This window comes from Gopherus evgoodei, chromosome 5 (assembly GCF_007399415.2).
Source record: "Gopherus evgoodei ecotype Sinaloan lineage chromosome 5, rGopEvg1_v1.p, whole genome shotgun sequence".
In the NCBI taxonomy this organism is placed as follows: domain Eukaryota; kingdom Metazoa; phylum Chordata; order Testudines; family Testudinidae; genus Gopherus; species Gopherus evgoodei.
The window spans coordinates 1,892,552-1,909,763 of NC_044326.1; the positions used below are offsets into that span (position 1 = coordinate 1,892,552).

Genomic DNA, 17,212 nt, shown 5'->3' on the forward strand with positions numbered 1-17,212 from the left:
CAGGAGGTCATCTAGTCCAATCCCCTGCTCAAAGCAGGACCAACACCCACTAAATCATCCCAGCAGGACGGTGTCAAGCCTGACCTTAAAAACCTCTAAGGATGGAGATTCCACCACCTCCCTAGGGAACCCATTCCACTGCTTCACCACACTCCTAGTGAAAAGGTTTTTCCTAATATCCAACCTAAACCTCCTCCACTGCAACTTGAGACCATTACTCCTTGTTCTGTCATCTGCCACCACTGAGAACAGCCGAGCTCCATCCTCTTTGGAACCCCACCTCCATGTAGCTGAAGGCTGCTATCAAATCCCCCCTCACTCTTCTCTTCTGCAGACTAAATAAGCCCAGTTCCCTCAGACTCTCCTCATAAGTCATGTCCCCCAGCCTCCTAATCATTTTCATTATCCTCCACTGGACTTTCTCCAATTTGTCCACATCCTTTTTGTAGTGGGGGGCCCAAAACTGGACGCAATGCTCCAGATGTGGCCTCACCAGTGCCGAATAGAGGGGAATGATCACTTCCCTCGATCTACTGATAATGCTCCTACTAATGCAGCCCAATATACCATTAGCCTTCTTGGCAGCAAGGGCACACTGCTGACTCATATCCAGCTTCTCATCCACTGTAATCCCCAGGTCCTTTTCTGCAGATCTGCTGTTTAGCTAGTCAGTCCCCAGCCTGTAGCAATGCATGGGATTCTTCCTTCCGAAGTGTAGGACTCTGCATTTGTCCTTGTTGAACCTCATCAGATTTCTTTTAGCCCAATCCTCCAATTTGTCTAGGTCACTCTGGACCCTATCCCTACCCTCCATCATATCTACCACTCCTTCCAGCTTAGTGTCATCTGCGAACTTGCTGAAGATTCAATCTATCCCATCATCCAGATAATTAATGAAGATGTTGAACAAAACTGGCCCCACGTCCGACCCATGGGGCACTCCAATTGCTGCTGGCTGCCAACTAGACATCAATCGAGTCATTGATCACTACCTGTTGAGCCCAACAATCTAGCCTGCTTTCTATCCACCTTATAGTCCATTATCTAATCCATACTTTTTTAACTTGCTGGCAAGAATACTGTGGGAGACCATATCAAAAACTTTGCTAAAGTTTATAGATATATCATGTCCACCACTTTCGCCATATTCAAAAAGCCAGTTATCTCATCATAGAAGGCAATCAGGTTGATCAGGCATGTCTTGCCCTTGGTGAATCCATCTTACCTGTTCCTGATCACTTTCCTCTCCTCCAAGTGCTTCAGAATGGATTACTTGAAGACCTTCTCCATGATTTTTTCAGGGACTGAGGTGAGGCTGACTAGTCTATAGTTCCCCAGATTCTCCTTCTTCCCTTTTTTAGAGATGGGCACTACAGTAGCCTTTTCCCATTTGTCCAGGACCTCTCCTGATCACCACAAGTTTTCAAAGATAATGGCCAATGGCTCTGCAATCACATCCGCCAACTCCTTCACCACCCTCGGATGCATTGCATCCAGCCCCAGGAACTTGTGCATGTCCAGCTTTTCTAAATAGTCCTTAACCTCTTCTTCCATCACTGAGGGCTGCTCACCTCCTTCCCATGCTGTGCTGCCCCGTGCAGCAGTTTGGGAGCTGACCTTGTCTGTGAAGACCAAGGCAAAAAAAACATTGAGTACTTCAGCTTTTTCCACATCCTCTGTCACTAGGTTGCCTCCCCCATTCATTAAGGGTCCCACACTTTCCCTGGCCACCTTCTTGTTGCTAACATACCTGTAGAAACCCTTCTTGTTACCCTTCACATCTCTTACTAGCTGCAACTCCAGTTGTGCCTTGGTCTACCTGATTACACCCCTGCATGCTCGAGCAATATTTTTATACTTCTCCCTAGTCATCTGTCCAAATTTCCACTTCTTGTAAGTTTCCTTTTTTTAATTTAAGCTCACTGAAGATTTCACTGTTAAGCCAAGCTGGTCACCTGCCATATTAGTTATTTTTTCTGCATATTGGGATGGTTTGTTCCTGTGCCCTCAATAAGGATTCTTTAAAATACAGCCAGTTCTCCTGGATTTCTTCCCTCCTCATATTAGCCTCCCAGGGGATCCTGCCCATCAGTTCCCTGCCCAGCCAGCTCCTGCTTAATGTGTCTGTGGCTGATCTGGCTGTGGAGTGTCTGGTACAAGCAGGTGCCTCTCATGTCTCTTGGCACTCTGTCTTTCCCCCCGCCCCCCAGGTGGTTGGGAAACTATTTTTTGGTGGTGTGAAAAAAATCTCAACAAAAGCAATTTTTTATCATTGTTGTTGAAAGCTTTTCCTTAGTGTTTCAAGTTTTCATCAAACCCTCATCTTGTTTTTTTGGCAGACTGGATTGATTTTTAATTGCTGATTTTAATTGGCAGGCAGGAAACTGTTTTAATCATCTTAATTCAGAGGGCTCTTGATAAATTGGAGGACTGAGCTACAGACCACAAAGTGAAAATCAGCAAAAAAGCAAATGCAATTTTAGGTTGCATTAACAGAGGCCTCGCATGCAAGTCACAGGAGGTGACAGTACCTCCCTACTTGGTGCTGGGTAGGCCTCAGCTGCAGTACTGTGTCCAGTTCTGGTCACCAACGTATAGAAAGGATGGAGAGAAACTGGAAAGGATCCAGAGGTCAGTGACAAAGGTGATCAAAGGGATGGAATGGAATGCAAGCCATATGTGCAAAGGCTGAAGGAACTGGGTATGTTTAGTTTGGAAAAGAGGGGACATGATAGCAATCTTCAAACTTGAAAGGTTGTCATACAAAAGATGGAGAAAAGTAAAGTGGTTCTCTCTGTGATGGGTTCAAACTACAGCACAGCAGATTGAGATTAAATCTCAGGACAAACGTCCTCACCGTCGGGACAGTGGAACAGATGCCTAGGGGGGGTTGTGGAAGCTCCTTCACTGGAGGTTTTCAAAAGAATGCTGGAGCCACTTGTCTTAGATTTTAAGGTCAATAAGGACCATTATGATCATCTAGTCTGACCTCCTGCACAACGCAGGCCACAGAATCTCACCCACCCACTCCTGTAACAAACCCCTAACACATGTCTGAGTTATGGAAGTCCTCAAATCGGGGTTTAAAGATCTCAACGTGCAGAGATTCCTTCAGCAAGTACCCGTGCCCCACACTGCAGAGGAAGGCGAAAAACCTCCAGGGTCTCTGCCAATCTGCCCTGGAGGAAAATTCCTTCGTGACCCCAAATATGGCCATCAGCTAAACCCTGAGCATGTGGGCAAGACTCACCAGCCAGCACCCAGGAAAGAATTCTCTGTAGTAACTCAGATCCCACTCCATCTAGCATCCCATCACAAACCATTGGGCATATTAACCTGCTAATAATCAAAGATCAATCAATTGCTAGAATTAGTCTATCCCATCATACCATCCCCTCCATAAACTTATCAAGCTTAGTCTTGAAGCCAGATATGTCTTTTGCCCCCACTGCTCCCCTTGGAAGCCTGTTTCAGAACTTCACTCCTCTAATGGTTAGAAACGTTGTCTAATTTCAAGTTTAAACTTCCTAGTGTCCAGTTTATATCCATTTGTTCTTGTATCCACATTGGTACTAAGGTTAAATAATTCCTCTCCCTCCTTGATATTTATCCCTCTGCTATATTTATAAAGAGCAATCATATCTCCCCTCAGCCTTCTTTTGGTTAGGCTAAACAAGCCAAGCTCTTTGAGTCTTCTTTCATATGACAGGTTTTCCATTCCTTGGATCATCCTAGTAGCCCTTTTCTGTACTTATTCCAGTTTGAATTCATCATTCTTAAGAAGACCAGAACTGCACACAGTATTCCAGATGAGGTCTCATCAGTGCCTTGTAAAATGGTACTAACACCACCTTATCTCTACTGGAAATACCTTGCCTGATGCATCCCAAGACTGCAATAGCTTTTTTAACGGCCATATCACATTGGCAGCTCATAGTCATCTTGTGATCAACCAATACTCTGAGGTTGTCCTCCTCCTCTGTTACTTCCAACTGAAGTGTCCCCAATTTATAACCAAAATTCTTGTTGTTAATCCCTAAATGCATGACCTTGCACTTTTCACTATTAAATTTCATCCTATTACTATTACTCCAGTTTACAAGATCATCCAGATCTTCCTGTATGATATCCCGGTCCTTCTCTGTGTTAGCAATACTCCCCAGCTGTGTGTCATCTGCAAATGTTATTAGCACATTCCTACTTTTTGTGCCAAGGTCAGTAATAAAAAGATTCGCCCCAAAACCGATCCCTGAGGAACTCCACTAGTAACCTCCCTCCAGCCTGACAGTTCACCCTTCAGTATGACCCATTGTCGTCTCCCCTTTAACCAGTTCCTTATCAACCTTTCAATTTTCATATTGATCCCTGTCTTTTCCAATTTAGCTGCTAATTCCCCATGTGGAACCATATCAAATGCCTTACTGAAATCGAGGTAAATTAGATCCATTGAGTTTCCTTTGTCTAAAAAATCTGTTACCTTCTCAAAGAAGGAGATCAGGTTGATTTGATACAATCTATCTTTTGTAAAACCATGTTGTATTTTGTCCCAATTACCATTGACCTCAATGTCCTTAACTACTTTCTCCTTCAAAATTTTTTCCAAGTCCTTGCATACTGCACATGTCAAACTGACAGGCCTGTAGTTGCCTGGATCACTTTTTTTCCCTTTCTTAAAGATAGGAACTATGTTAGCAATTCTCCAGTTGTACGGTACAACCCCTGAGTTTACTGATCCATTAAAAATTCTTTCTAATGGGCTTGCAATTTCATGTGCCTGTTCCTTTAATATTCTTGGATGAAGATTATCTGGGCCTCCTGATTTAGTGCCATTAAGCTGTTCGAGATTGGCTTCTCCCTCGGCTGTGGTAATATCTACCTCCATATCTTCATTCCCATTTGTCATCCTACCATTATCCCTAAGTGCCTCATTAGCCTCATTAAACTGAGGCAAACTATTTGTTTAGATATTGGGCCATGCCTAGGTTATCCTTAACCTCCACTCCATCCTCAGTGTTTAGCGGTCCCACTTCTTTCTTTGTTTTCTTCTTATTTATATAGCTATAGAACCTTTTACTATTGGTTTTAATTCCCTTTGCAAGGTCCAACTCTACATGGCTTTTGGCCTTTCTTACTTTATCCCTACATGCTCTGACCTCAATAAGGTAGCTTTCCTTGCTGATCACTCCCATCTTCCATTCCTTGTAGGCTTTCTGCTTTTTCTTAATCACCTCTCTGAGATGCTTGCTCATCCAGCTTGGTCTGCAACTCCTGCCTATGGTTTTTTCCCCCTTTCTTGGGATGCAGGCTTCTGATAGTTTCTGCAACTTTGACTTGAAGTAATTCCTGGCCTCCTCCGCATTTAGATCCACAAGTTCTTCAGTCCAATCCACATCCGTAACTAATTTCCTTAATTCTTTAAAGTTAGCCCTTTTGAAATAAAAAACCCTAGTCCCAGATCTATTTTTGTTTATACTTCCATCTAGTTTGAACTGAATTAGCTCATGATCACTTGAACTAAGGTTGTCCCTGACAACCATTTCTTCTGTGAGGCCCTCACTACTCACCAAAACCAAATCTAAAATGGCATCCCCTCTTGTTGGTCCTTCAACTACTTGGTGAAGGAATCCATCAGCTATTGCATCCAGGAAGATCTTAGCCCTCTGATTATTACTAGCACTTGTCCTCCAGTCTATATCTGGGGAGTTAGTCTCCCATGATCACACAATTCCCATTAGCGTTTACTTCATTAAAAACATTAGATGATTTAGATGGTTTAGACACAAGAAATCCTGCATCTTGGCAGGGGTTAGACTAGATGACCCTTGTGGTCCCTTCTAACCCTGTGGTTCTATAAAAAGCAGCAGAGAGTCCTGTGGCATCTTATAGACTAACAGACATATTGGAGCATGAGCTTTCGTGGGTGAATGCCCACTGCGTCAGACGCATGGTTCTTTGTTTTTCATTTGTACTTTTCATTTATTTTCCTAAAGAGAGGTTGATTTTTTTCATTGGTTGGTAGCCATTAAAACATGTTGATTTGCCAAAAAATGGAACCTTTACACTAAACTTGGTGTTTCCTTTTGCTAACTAGGAGACTACACTATATGTATTGCTTATTTAAGCAGTTATTCAGCTTGACTTACATTTATTCAGATTCTTGATTTTTAATATTTTATTGTGTTTGGAAATGGTTAATGATGCCATTCTTATTTACTAGATGATTAATTTGCTTGTGATTGGTTCAGAGTCTATTTGGATTGTCATTCAAATTGAATTTAAAATGCACAAAAACAGCATTTAATTTTTTAAAATTAAATTACCTTAAATGAGCTGGTACCATAAGCAAAAAAAATTAATCAAAGCATGACTTGCATTTAAAATAAATTGATTTGTTAAACATAGGAAGTATTATTGGTAGAAGTAGTATATTGAATTGATTGTTTTCAGTTATGTCTTTCAAGATTTTAGAACTAGTAGATCTCATCCTCTAACACCTTGTTTTGGTTCATAGATTGGAAGGGGAAAACAAACTTTTCTGCTTTTTTATCTCCGAACTGGTTTGTTAACTTTGAATGAACTAGTCATTGAACTGAACTGGATGAACAAACTGAAGTGAAGAAAATATTCTTTCTGTACCCCCAGAAGAGACTCCTGCTGTCAAAAGCTGCTTTAGCACTTCAGCAAATTGTGATTCCAGGTCTTAGCCAGTGACTTCCACCAGTTCAGTGGTTTAACTTTCTTAAAATTAGTATTTCTTTTTTGTGTTTAATTTAAATGATTTTGATAGATTATTATAAGTTTAGGCCCTAACATAGGTTTTGAATTTCAAACTTAATTTTAAATACTTTTTTTTTTAAATTAACCAGTATTTCATTTAAATTTAAAAAAAACCCCATTGGTTCTTTCTTTAAAAAAAAAATCGATTTCTGTTCCTGGTTTTTGAACACCAAAACCAATAACCCAAAATTTACAGTTTAAAATATAAAAATTTTGATTTTTGGTTGTGAAAACTCAAAAAACGTTGGTTTTTAGGCGTTTTTGGCGAAAATATGAAACTTTTTTTGACTGATCCAGAATTTTTTCATGTGAAAATTCCATGTCAAACAAAAAAAGTGGACTTTTTGATCGGCTCTGCCCTCCTCCCCTGCTTTAGGTGCCATGCCACTGACTTAAGGGGTTGGATCAGGGCCTGGGTGCTGTGACTTTCCAAGTAGTGGAACCATACTTTTCATGCCCTTCAAGTCTCCTGCACCCTGCTGTATCACCCCCATTCCCTCTCCCAGCCATGCAACCCGCCCACGCCAGCCAGGGAACATCAGCGGAGGATTATCCTGATACCTGAGGAACCCACCCCAGCAGCAGATCAGCCTGGGGCCTTTCCCTGCAACCCTAGTAGACTTGTTGCCTGGCCAGCAGCGATGAGAGCTGCCTTTTCTTTGCGGCCCATCTGCAACGACCTGGGACACGAAAGAGAAGCACGTTCCCCACACTTGTTCTTTCTTTGGCTTCCAACCCAAGCCCCGAGCGACGCTTTGCCCTGGTACAGCGCCGTTTGTCGGACACCCTCAAAGCATTGTGCCCGCATTCATGAAACCGTGCATCTCCAGTTTCAAGGTGGGGAAAGTGAGGTGCAGAGTGGCAAAGTCCACACTGAGTTGGTAGAAGAATCGGGATGAAAACTCAGCTTCCGGCTACCTGATCCCTCACTCTAACCATTTATTTTGGGTGGTGTCATGGTTAAGGCACTGGACTGGGTGTCTGTAGTTCTCACTTCTATTTCCTGCTCTGCCTTGTGTAACTGGGTACCTCAGTTTCCCCTCTGTGTGATGGCAGCAATAATCCTTTCCTTCTCCATCTTCCCTATTTAGATTTATAAACTCTCCAGGGCTGGGACAATCTCTCACTAGGTGTTTGTACAGCACCTGGCACAATGAGTCCCTGATCTCAGTTGACTAAGGTAACACAAAGAACTACAATGACCAGCCTGCCCCTCAAACTAGACTTTGTTCCCGTGGATTCAGTTCCTTTCTCTTTGGCACCTTGTTGTTTTAATTCTGTGGTCGGTGTTGTTGCTGCAAAGTGTTCAGTGGCAAAGGTGACCATGCAACCTGCATTTCTTTCCCCCCTTCCAGGTAGGGTTTCTGAAGATACTGCACAAATACGAAATCACATTTCTTCTGCCTCCCATTCAAAGGCTGGGGAAGGACGTCTGTGCCATTCTGCTTCCAAACCTTAACCTTAAAGTCATCAGCATCACACCAGTGGCTGAAGGTAAGACCTGCCCCTCCGGCACCAGCCTATGGAGGTTCAGAAGGGCAAATGTGTTTACTTGAAGGTAGTTTTATTTGTATAGCCCCTGTGATCCCCAGGTGCTCTGAACGTCTTTCTTTCCTTAATGCCCCCCACATAATGGCTTCATGGAATGACGGGGTATCAGCATGTGACATGCCAGATGGAAGAAGGCATTAGGGGAGTGCACGCACACAGCCAGCTGGGGATCGATTTCATCCTCCCAGCTGGTCCTTTAGGTGGCCAGAGCCTGGCAGCAGTTACGGAAACCAGGGCTAACAGTAGAATTCTTTTGAAGGTGTCGACCAGCACGTGGACAAGGGTGATCTAGAGTACTTGGATTTACAGAAAGCCTTTCACTAGGTCCCTCACCAATGGCTCTTAAGCAAAGTAAGCAGGTATGGGAGAAGAGGGAAGGTCCTCTCCTGGATCAGTAACTGGTTGAAAGAAAACCAAAGTGTAGGAATAAATGGTCAGTTTTCAGACCGGAGAAAGCTAAATAGTGGTGTCCCCCAGGGATCTGTACAGGGACTAGTCCTATTCAACATATCATAAATGATCTGGAAAAGGGGGCAAACGGTGAGGTGGAAAAATTTACAGACGATACAAAATTACTCAAGACAATTAAGTCCAAAGCTGACTGCAAAGAGTTATGCAGGGATCTGGCAAAACTAGGTGACTGGGAAACAAAATGTCAGATGAAATTTGATGTTGGTAAGTGTAAAGTAATGCACACCGGGAAAAAAATAATCCCTACTATACTTACAAAATGATGGGGTCTAAATTAGCTGTTACCACTCAAGAAAGATCTTGGAGTCATTGTGTAGTCATAGTTCTCTGGAAACATCTGCTCAATGTGCAGCGACAGTCAAAAAGGCGAACGGTCAGTTCGCCATCATTAGGAAAGGGATAGGTAATAAAATAGAGAATATCATGATCCCTCTGTATAAATCCATGGTACTCCCACACCTTGAATACGGTGTAATTCTGGTCGCCCCATCCCCCCAAAAGATATATTAGAATTGGAAGAGGTACCTGTGACACTCTGCACCCCATTTTCATCAGAGTGGCTTGATTTGTGATATGATTATGACATAATTATGATGCATCTTATACAGAATGTGTAGTGAGGTGTCAATGGAAAAGGCATGGTTTGCTAATATGATTATCCTATTAGCATGAATGTCTGGTTTTTGTATCTAGAGTTATGAATATTGACTCTGTATCTTTATTTCAATGTGCTTGTCATGGGTAACACCCACAAAGCTTTACATCTGTTCCGCCACACACTGTGAATGGTCTATTCGAGTTGAATGCCCGTCAGTGAAGATAATGGGCCATGGGGAAAGCTTATCTTCACCCAGTGAACCGTCCTGGGGACACTGCAGCCAGCCTGTGGATACTGGCTGCCATGACTCATCGGGACACGCAAGGGCTTGTGACTAGATCATATGACACCGAACTCCTTTTTGGTACCTGTATTTTTCCATAAAATGGGCTGGGAGCTCAGCTTGGAACAAAGAGTTCCCGCCCTATGGAACAAGCTGTGAAAGGGGAAAGTGACATTGTCATAACTTTCCTACTCAGATCTGAACCTTAGAGTTCAGAACATGAGAAGCTAGCATGAAACCTCCAAACTTAATTACCAGCTTGGATCTGATATCGCTGTCACCAGCCAGAAAATTCCAGTGTCTGGCTCACTCTGGTCTCCCCAAAACCTTCCCTGGGGGACCCCAAGACTCAGATGCCCTGAGTCTCACCACAAAGGGAAATAACCCACTTCCCTTCCCCCTCTTTACCTCCACCCAGATTTCCCCGCCCTGGGTACTCTAGGATATTCCCTGCTTCAAGTCCTTGAAACACAAGTACCGAGAGATACTTTAAGGGCTTTAAACTAGGTTCGATGGGGACAGGTGAGCAAACCCCACAGGTAAGTGGGGAACAAGACCTGGGAGATGGGTCGGAAACAGGAGGGAGCACGGGCTATAATGGCAGAGAGAAAGGAGGGTCAGGGCAAAGCTGGGAGCCAAGATCAAACTAGTATCTTAGATGCCTATATGCAAATGCAAGAAGTATGGGTAATAAGCAAGAAGAACTGGAAGTGCTAATAAATAAATACAACTATGACATTATTGGCATTACTGAAACTTGGTGGGATAATACACACGACTGGAATGTTGGTGTGGATGGGTATAGTTTGCTCAGGAAGGATAGACAGGGGAAAAAGGGAGGAGGTGTTGCCTTATATATTAAAAATGTACACACTTGGACTGAGGTGGAGATGAATATAGGAGATGGAAGTGTTGAGAGTCTCTGGGTTAGGCTAAAAGGGGTAAAAAACACGGGTGATGTCGTGCTGGGAGTCTACTACAGGCCACCTAATCAGGTGGAAGAGGTGGATGAGGCTTTTTTCAAACAACTAACAAAATCATCCAAAGCCCAAGATTTGGTGGTGATGGGGGACTTCAACTATCCAGATATATGTTGGGAAAATAACACCGCGGGGCACAGACTATCCAATAAGTTCCTGGACTGCATTGCAGACAACTTTTTATTTCAGAAAGTTGAAAAAGCTACTAGGGGGGAAGCTGTTCTAGACTTGATTTTAACAAATAGGGAGGAACTCGTTGAGAATTTGAAAGTAGAAGGAAGCTTGGGTGAAAGTGATCATGAAATCATAGAGTTTGCAATTCTAAGGAACGGTAGAAGGGAATACAGCAAAATAGAGACCATGGATTTCAGGAAGGCGGATTTTGGTAAGCTCAGAGAGCTGATAGGTAAGGTCCCATGGGAATCAAGACTGAGGGGAAAAACAACTGAGGAGAGTTGGCAGTTTTTCAAAGGGATGCTATTAAGGGCCCAAAAGCAAGCTATTCTGATGGTTAGGAAAGATAGAAAATGTGGCAAAAGACCACCTTGGCTTAACCATGAGATCCTGCGTGACCTACAAAATAAAAAGGCGTCATATAAAAAATGGAAACTAGGTCAGACGAATATAGGCAAATAATACAGGAATGCAGAGGCAAGATTAGAAAGGCAAAGGCACAAAATGAGGTCAAACTTAGCTATGGGAATAAAGGGAAACAAGAAGACTTTTTATCAATACATTAGAAGCAAGAGGAAGACTAAGGACAGGGTAGGCCCACTGCTCAATGAGGAGGGGGAAACAGTAACGAGAGACTTGGAAATGGCAGAGATGCTTAATGACTTCTTTGTTTCGGTCTTCACTGAGAAGTCTGAAGGAATGTCCAATATAGTGAGTGCTTACGGGAAGAGGGTAGGTTTAGAAGATAAAATAAAAAAAGAGCAAGTAAAAAATCACTTAGAAAAGTTAGATGCCTGCAAGTCACCAGGGCCTGATGAAATGCATCCTAGAATACTCAAGGAGTTTATAGAGGAGGTATCTGAGCCTCTAGCTATTGTCTTTGGGAAATCATGGGAGACAGGGGAGATTCCAGAAGACTGGAAAAGGGCAAATATAGTGCCCATCTATAAAAAGGGAAATAAAAACAACCCAGGAAACTACAGACCAGTTAGTTTAACTTCTGTGCCAGGGAAGATAATGGAGCAAGTAATTAAAGAAATCAACTGCAAACACTTGGAAGGTGGTAAGGTGATAGGGAATAGCCAGCATGGATTTGTAAAGAACAAATCGTGTCAAACTAATCTGATAACATTCTTTGATAGGATAACGAGCCTTGTGGATAAGGGAGAAGCGGAGGATGTGATATACCTAGATTTTAGTAAGGCATTTGATACGGTCTTGCATGATATTCTTATAGATAAACTAGGAAAGTACAATTTAGATGGTGCTACTATAAGGTGGGTGCATAACTGGCTGGATAACCGTACTCAGAGAGTAGTTATTAATGGCTCCCAATCCTGCTGGAAAGGTATAACAAGTGGGGTTCCGCAGGGGTCTGTTTTGGGACCGGCTCTGTTCAATATCTTCATCAACGATTTAGATGTTGGCATAGAAAGTACGCTTATTAAGTTTGCGGACGATACCAAACTGGGAGGGATTGCAACTGCTTTGGAGGACAGGGTCAAAATTCAAAACGATCTGGACAAATTGGAGAAATGGTCTGAGGTAAACAGGATGAAGTTCAATAAAGACAAATGCAAAGTGCTCCACCTAGGAAGGAACAATCAGTTTCACACATACAGAATGAGAAGAGACTGTCTAGGAAGGAGTATGGCAGAAAGAGATCCAGGGGTCATAGTGGACCACAAGCTTAATATGAGTCAACAGTGTGATACTGTTGCAAAAAAAGCAAACGTGATTCTGGGATGCATTAACAGGTGTGTTGTAAACAAGACACGAGAAGTCATTCTTCCGCTTTACTCTGCGCTGGTTAGGCCTCAACTGGAGTATTGTATCCAGTTCTGGGCACCGCACTTCCAGAAAGATGTGGAGAAATTGGAAAGGGTCCAGAGAAGAGCAACAAGAATGATTAAAGGTCTTGAGAACATGACCTATGAAGGAAGGCTGAAGGAATTGGGTTTGTTTAGTTTGGAAAAGAGAAGACTGAGAGGGGACATGATAGCAGTTTTCAGGTATCTAAAAGGGTGTCATCAGGAGGAGGGAGAAAACTTGTTCACCTTAGCCTCCAATGATAGAACAAGAAGCAATGGGCTTAAACTGCAGCAAGGGAGATTTAAGTTGGACATTAGGAAAAAGCTCCTAACTGTCAGGGTAGTTAAACACTGGAATAGATTGCCTAGGGAAGTTGTGGAATCTCCATCGCTGGAGATATTTAAGAGTAGGTTAGATAAATGTCTATTAGGGATGGTCTAGACAGTATTTGGTCCTGCCGTGAGGGCAGGGGACTGGACTCTATGATCTCTCGAGGTCCCTTCCAGTCCTTGAGTCTATGAGATCAAATCTCTCTCTCCCCTCACCCAGAGGGTATGCAGAGTCAGGCTTAGTAAATCTAACACAAAGAGATTTTCCCCCTCCCTTCGTTTCTTAGCCTTAACCAGTGAAAAACTCAAACAGGTCTTAAAAAGAAAGCTTTATATAAAAAGAAAGAAAAAGACATAAAAATGGTCTCTGTATCAAGGTGACAATATACAGGGTCAGTTGCTTAAAAGAAAAAAATGAATAAACAGCCTTATCCAAAAAGAATACAATTTAAAACATTCCAGCAACTACACACATGTAAATACAAAAAAACAATATAAACCTATTGTCTTACTATCCTTGTACTTACAACTTGGAAACAGAAGATTAGAAAGCCTGGAGAGAGAGAGATCACTCTCCGAGCCAAGAGGGCCACCGACTAAGACAAAGAACACCCACTCAAAAACTTCCCTCCCTGGACATTTGAAAAATCTTGTTTTCTGATTGGTCCTCTGGTCAGGTGTTTGGTTCTCTTTGTTTACCCTTTACAGGTAAAAGAACATTAACCCGTAGCTATCTGTTTATGACAGACATCACCAAAGGGCCTCGCTCCGCATACACAGACTGAACTGGGGGAAGTGCTGGCCCAGGCAGGGAGCCTGCCTGTGTATGGAAGCTTGGTGGCCTGTTCATACTATCTAACAGGGTGAGACACTGCTTGATTCAAATCCTATATAGTATATTAGGCTTCTATTGAGTTTTAGTTTATTTGCTAGGTAATCTACTTCGATACATTTGCTGTCCCTTACAATCACTTAAAATCTACCTTTCTGTTGTTAATCTGTTTTATATTTTATCTAAGACAGTGTGGGTTGAGTGATTTGCTTGGAACAAGAGTCCGTGCACTCTGGAAGTGGCGGACAGAGTAATAACTCACATACTGGTCAGGCTTTTGACCAGCGCAGGACGGTACAGCTCTGGGGTCCTAGGCTGTGGAGGGAACCCGTCACGCTACCGAGAAGGACAGCAAAAATCATTAGGGGTTTGGAACAGCTTCCATATGAGGAGAGATTCAAAAGATTAGTATCAGAGGGTAGCCGTGTTAGTCTGGATCTGTAAAAGCAGCAAAGAATCCTGTGGCACCTTATAGACTAACAGATGTTTTGGAGCATGAGCTTTCATGGGTGAATACCCACTTCCTCAGATGCATGTCATGCATCTGAGGAAGTGGGTATTCACCCATGAAAGCTCATGCTCCAAAACATCTGTTAGTCTATAAGGTGCCACAGGATTCAAAAGATTGGGACTGTTCAGCTTAGAAAAGAGACTAAGGGGGGATATGATAGAGGTCTATGAAATCGTGACTGGTGTGGAGACAGTGAAAAAAGGAAGTGTTATTTATCCCGTTACATAACACAAGAACTGGACATCACCCACTGAAACTATTAGGCAGCATGTTTAAAATGAACATAAGGAAATATTTCTTCCCACAATGCACAGTCAACCTGTGGAACTCATTGCCAGGGGATGTTGTGAAGGCCAAAAGTATAACTGGGTTCAAAAAAGAATTAGATAAGTTCATGGAGGATAGTCCATCAATGGCTATTAGCCAAAATGGGCAGGGATGCAACCTCATGCAATGGGTGTCCCTAAACCTACTGCCAGAATTTGGGATTGGACAACAGGGAATGGATCACTTGATAGTTGCCCTGTTCTGTTCATTCCCTCTGGGACACCTGGCTTTGGCTACTGTCAGAACACAGGATACTGGCTAGATGGCATATTAGTCTGGCCCAGTATTGCCATTCTTATGACTAACCCAAAAGGATCCCCAGAATGTGCCCTTAAAATAGAGATGTTCCTGCCTTCCAGGGGCACATGGCTTCCCTGCTATCAGCATGGTACCTGGACGCAGTGTGGTAGAAGCCATTTAGCACTTGATTAGGTTGGCGCCCACTGCAGCTCTCTGATGTGAATGTAACGTGATTGTAAAGTGACACCCCCTAGTGGCGGGTTCAAAGAGCAGATGAAAGTCTACTCGTGCTGGCAACCGGAGCCACTGCTTGGTGCAAGTGGCAGATGTCTGTGTTGTGCTGCTGAAGGCGTGATGTTCAAACCCTGCTGCGGGACAGCATTATGGGCTGTGTGGGGCATCCCAATGATAATTGCAGAGGCCGTCACATGGGATACCTGGGTTTCCTAGACCTGTATTTATTGAAGCAGTGCCTGTAGGTGCCAGTTGTCACTGGGATCCCTGCTGGGCCATGTGCCATAGACGCATGTCCCGAGACTTCCCTGCCTCAACAAGCTCACTAACCACCAGACTGCTCTGCCTCCCCAGTACCCCCGCCCCACTCCTTCACTGGCTGATCCGGCTTCTGCATCTCATCTGGCCAGTGAAGTGGCAGTCTCAGGCTCCCAGTGGAATCCCAGCCTTACCCTGGAGGCTGAAGGGACAGTAACACAGAGGAACAGGGACAGCGTGGCAGGAAAGAGCCTCTTCCGTTCAAAACTTCGCTCTTGATGTGACTCTGCATTGAAGCGCAAGTGGTGCTTATTACCAGTGGCCAGTGAAGGCTTAATAAACCCTGGGGATTTTAACACCCTGCTTTAGTGCCTGAGATTTACATCTCATTGTCCACCAGCTCCTCTGCCCCATTCCAGCCTGCAGCCCTCCTTAAAGGGCCAGCGATGATTCTTCTTGCATGCGGACGATTGTAGGGCCAGTTGGGCAGTGTCTGTGCTCCCCTTCTAGCCCCAGCAGAGGGGGTGTGGCTGAGGGAAGCAGGCATGGCCATGATGTCCCTCTGCTCTGGCTATTTCCCAGCTATCTGACTGGTCTTTTGGGGCTGTGGACTAAATGGAATCTAAATTTGTCTAAATGGAATCCCAAGGGGAAAATTTTCAATTACAGGAGTAGCGCTTCCTTCAAAATGCTTTGAAAAATAAATTCATCTCTGTTCACCTGACAACCTGTCTCCTCCTGGCCTGGGTCATCAATGGCGTTTGAATCTGTGACCTGAACAGCCGCACAGATGTTTGTCACTTGAACTAAAGGAGTAACTCTATCAGCTGACAGCAATAGTAGGTAGTTATCCTCTATTGGACTAGCCACTAGAAGGGGACGTGACACACGTTGTTAGTGTGTTATGCTTGTTTGGAGTTTATAGTATTTGAGGAACACAGTTGAATAAGAAAATAAGGCACAGGGTCATCTGTGTTCTTACCAAGAAAGGAATAAATTCTGTTTTGAAGTTTTTGGGGCCAGTTTTGATCTTGGGGCCCTTGTGTAACTTTGGAGCAACTTCCAATGTGGGCAGATTTACACCGAGATCAGAATCTGACCCTCTTCACCCTGTTGTCCCTTTTGTTGTTTTGCACTAAAAATTCTTTTAACATGGGGAGAGAGGACGTTTGAACCTCACTGTAGCCCAATAACTAGATTTCACCTGGCGTTCTGTATCATTAGCAGTTGAAGCCCATTGTGCTGAACCTATGTGGGTTTCTGCCATTGTGGGTTGATGCACGTTTCCTCATTGAAGCGAAGCCTGATTCTAGCATTAATTTGTTCCCAACTGCAGCGAAAATTCTGGAGGGTTGGGTCATGTGGTGGAAACCGGCACAAGACAAACACAATCTTTTGTAGATGTTCTTCGTAAGTATCAAGTTCTTGCACACAATGATGGTATGTTGCTCTGTGCACTCAGTCACGGTAGGCAGTAGGCACTCCTCCCTGTGTGCTGACTTTTCACATGCTGCCCACACATCAGCGTGGGAATAATAGCGAGTGTCCTTGAGTCTCTTTGGTCAGTCACTTGAGGTGCCGGCGGGGGGCTGTGTGTGTGATTCTGCCTGTAGAAAAGGCATTAATCCTCCAATACCATTGCTGAGTTTAACCACCTAATCTCATTCCACAAGTAGTGATCAGGAAACTCGTTCTTTTTGAAAGAATAGTATCCTGTTGTGTGCCTGTGAAACTTTACACACCGCTTTGCCTTTGCTACGAAAAATCAGGAGCAAGATGAAAACTATGGGGACTGTTATTCTTAGTGTGCATTCTTTTAGCCCCTAGAGGCTGCA

General features: G+C 43.6%; 1 protein-coding gene across 4 annotated transcripts in view; it reads left to right on the forward strand.

The window, feature by feature from the left end:
• Positions 1 to 17,212, forward strand: part of C5H20orf27 (chromosome 5 C20orf27 homolog) — a 181,374-nt gene that overhangs the window by 115,146 nt on the left and 49,016 nt on the right. For all 4 annotated transcript variants that reach the window (XM_030563249.1, XM_030563248.1, XM_030563247.1 and 1 more), the window contains one exon: positions 8,133 to 8,271. In XM_030563249.1, the coding sequence (XP_030419109.1) occupies positions 8,133 to 8,271 (139 nt within the window). The remainder of the gene's footprint in view (positions 1 to 8,132; positions 8,272 to 17,212) is intronic.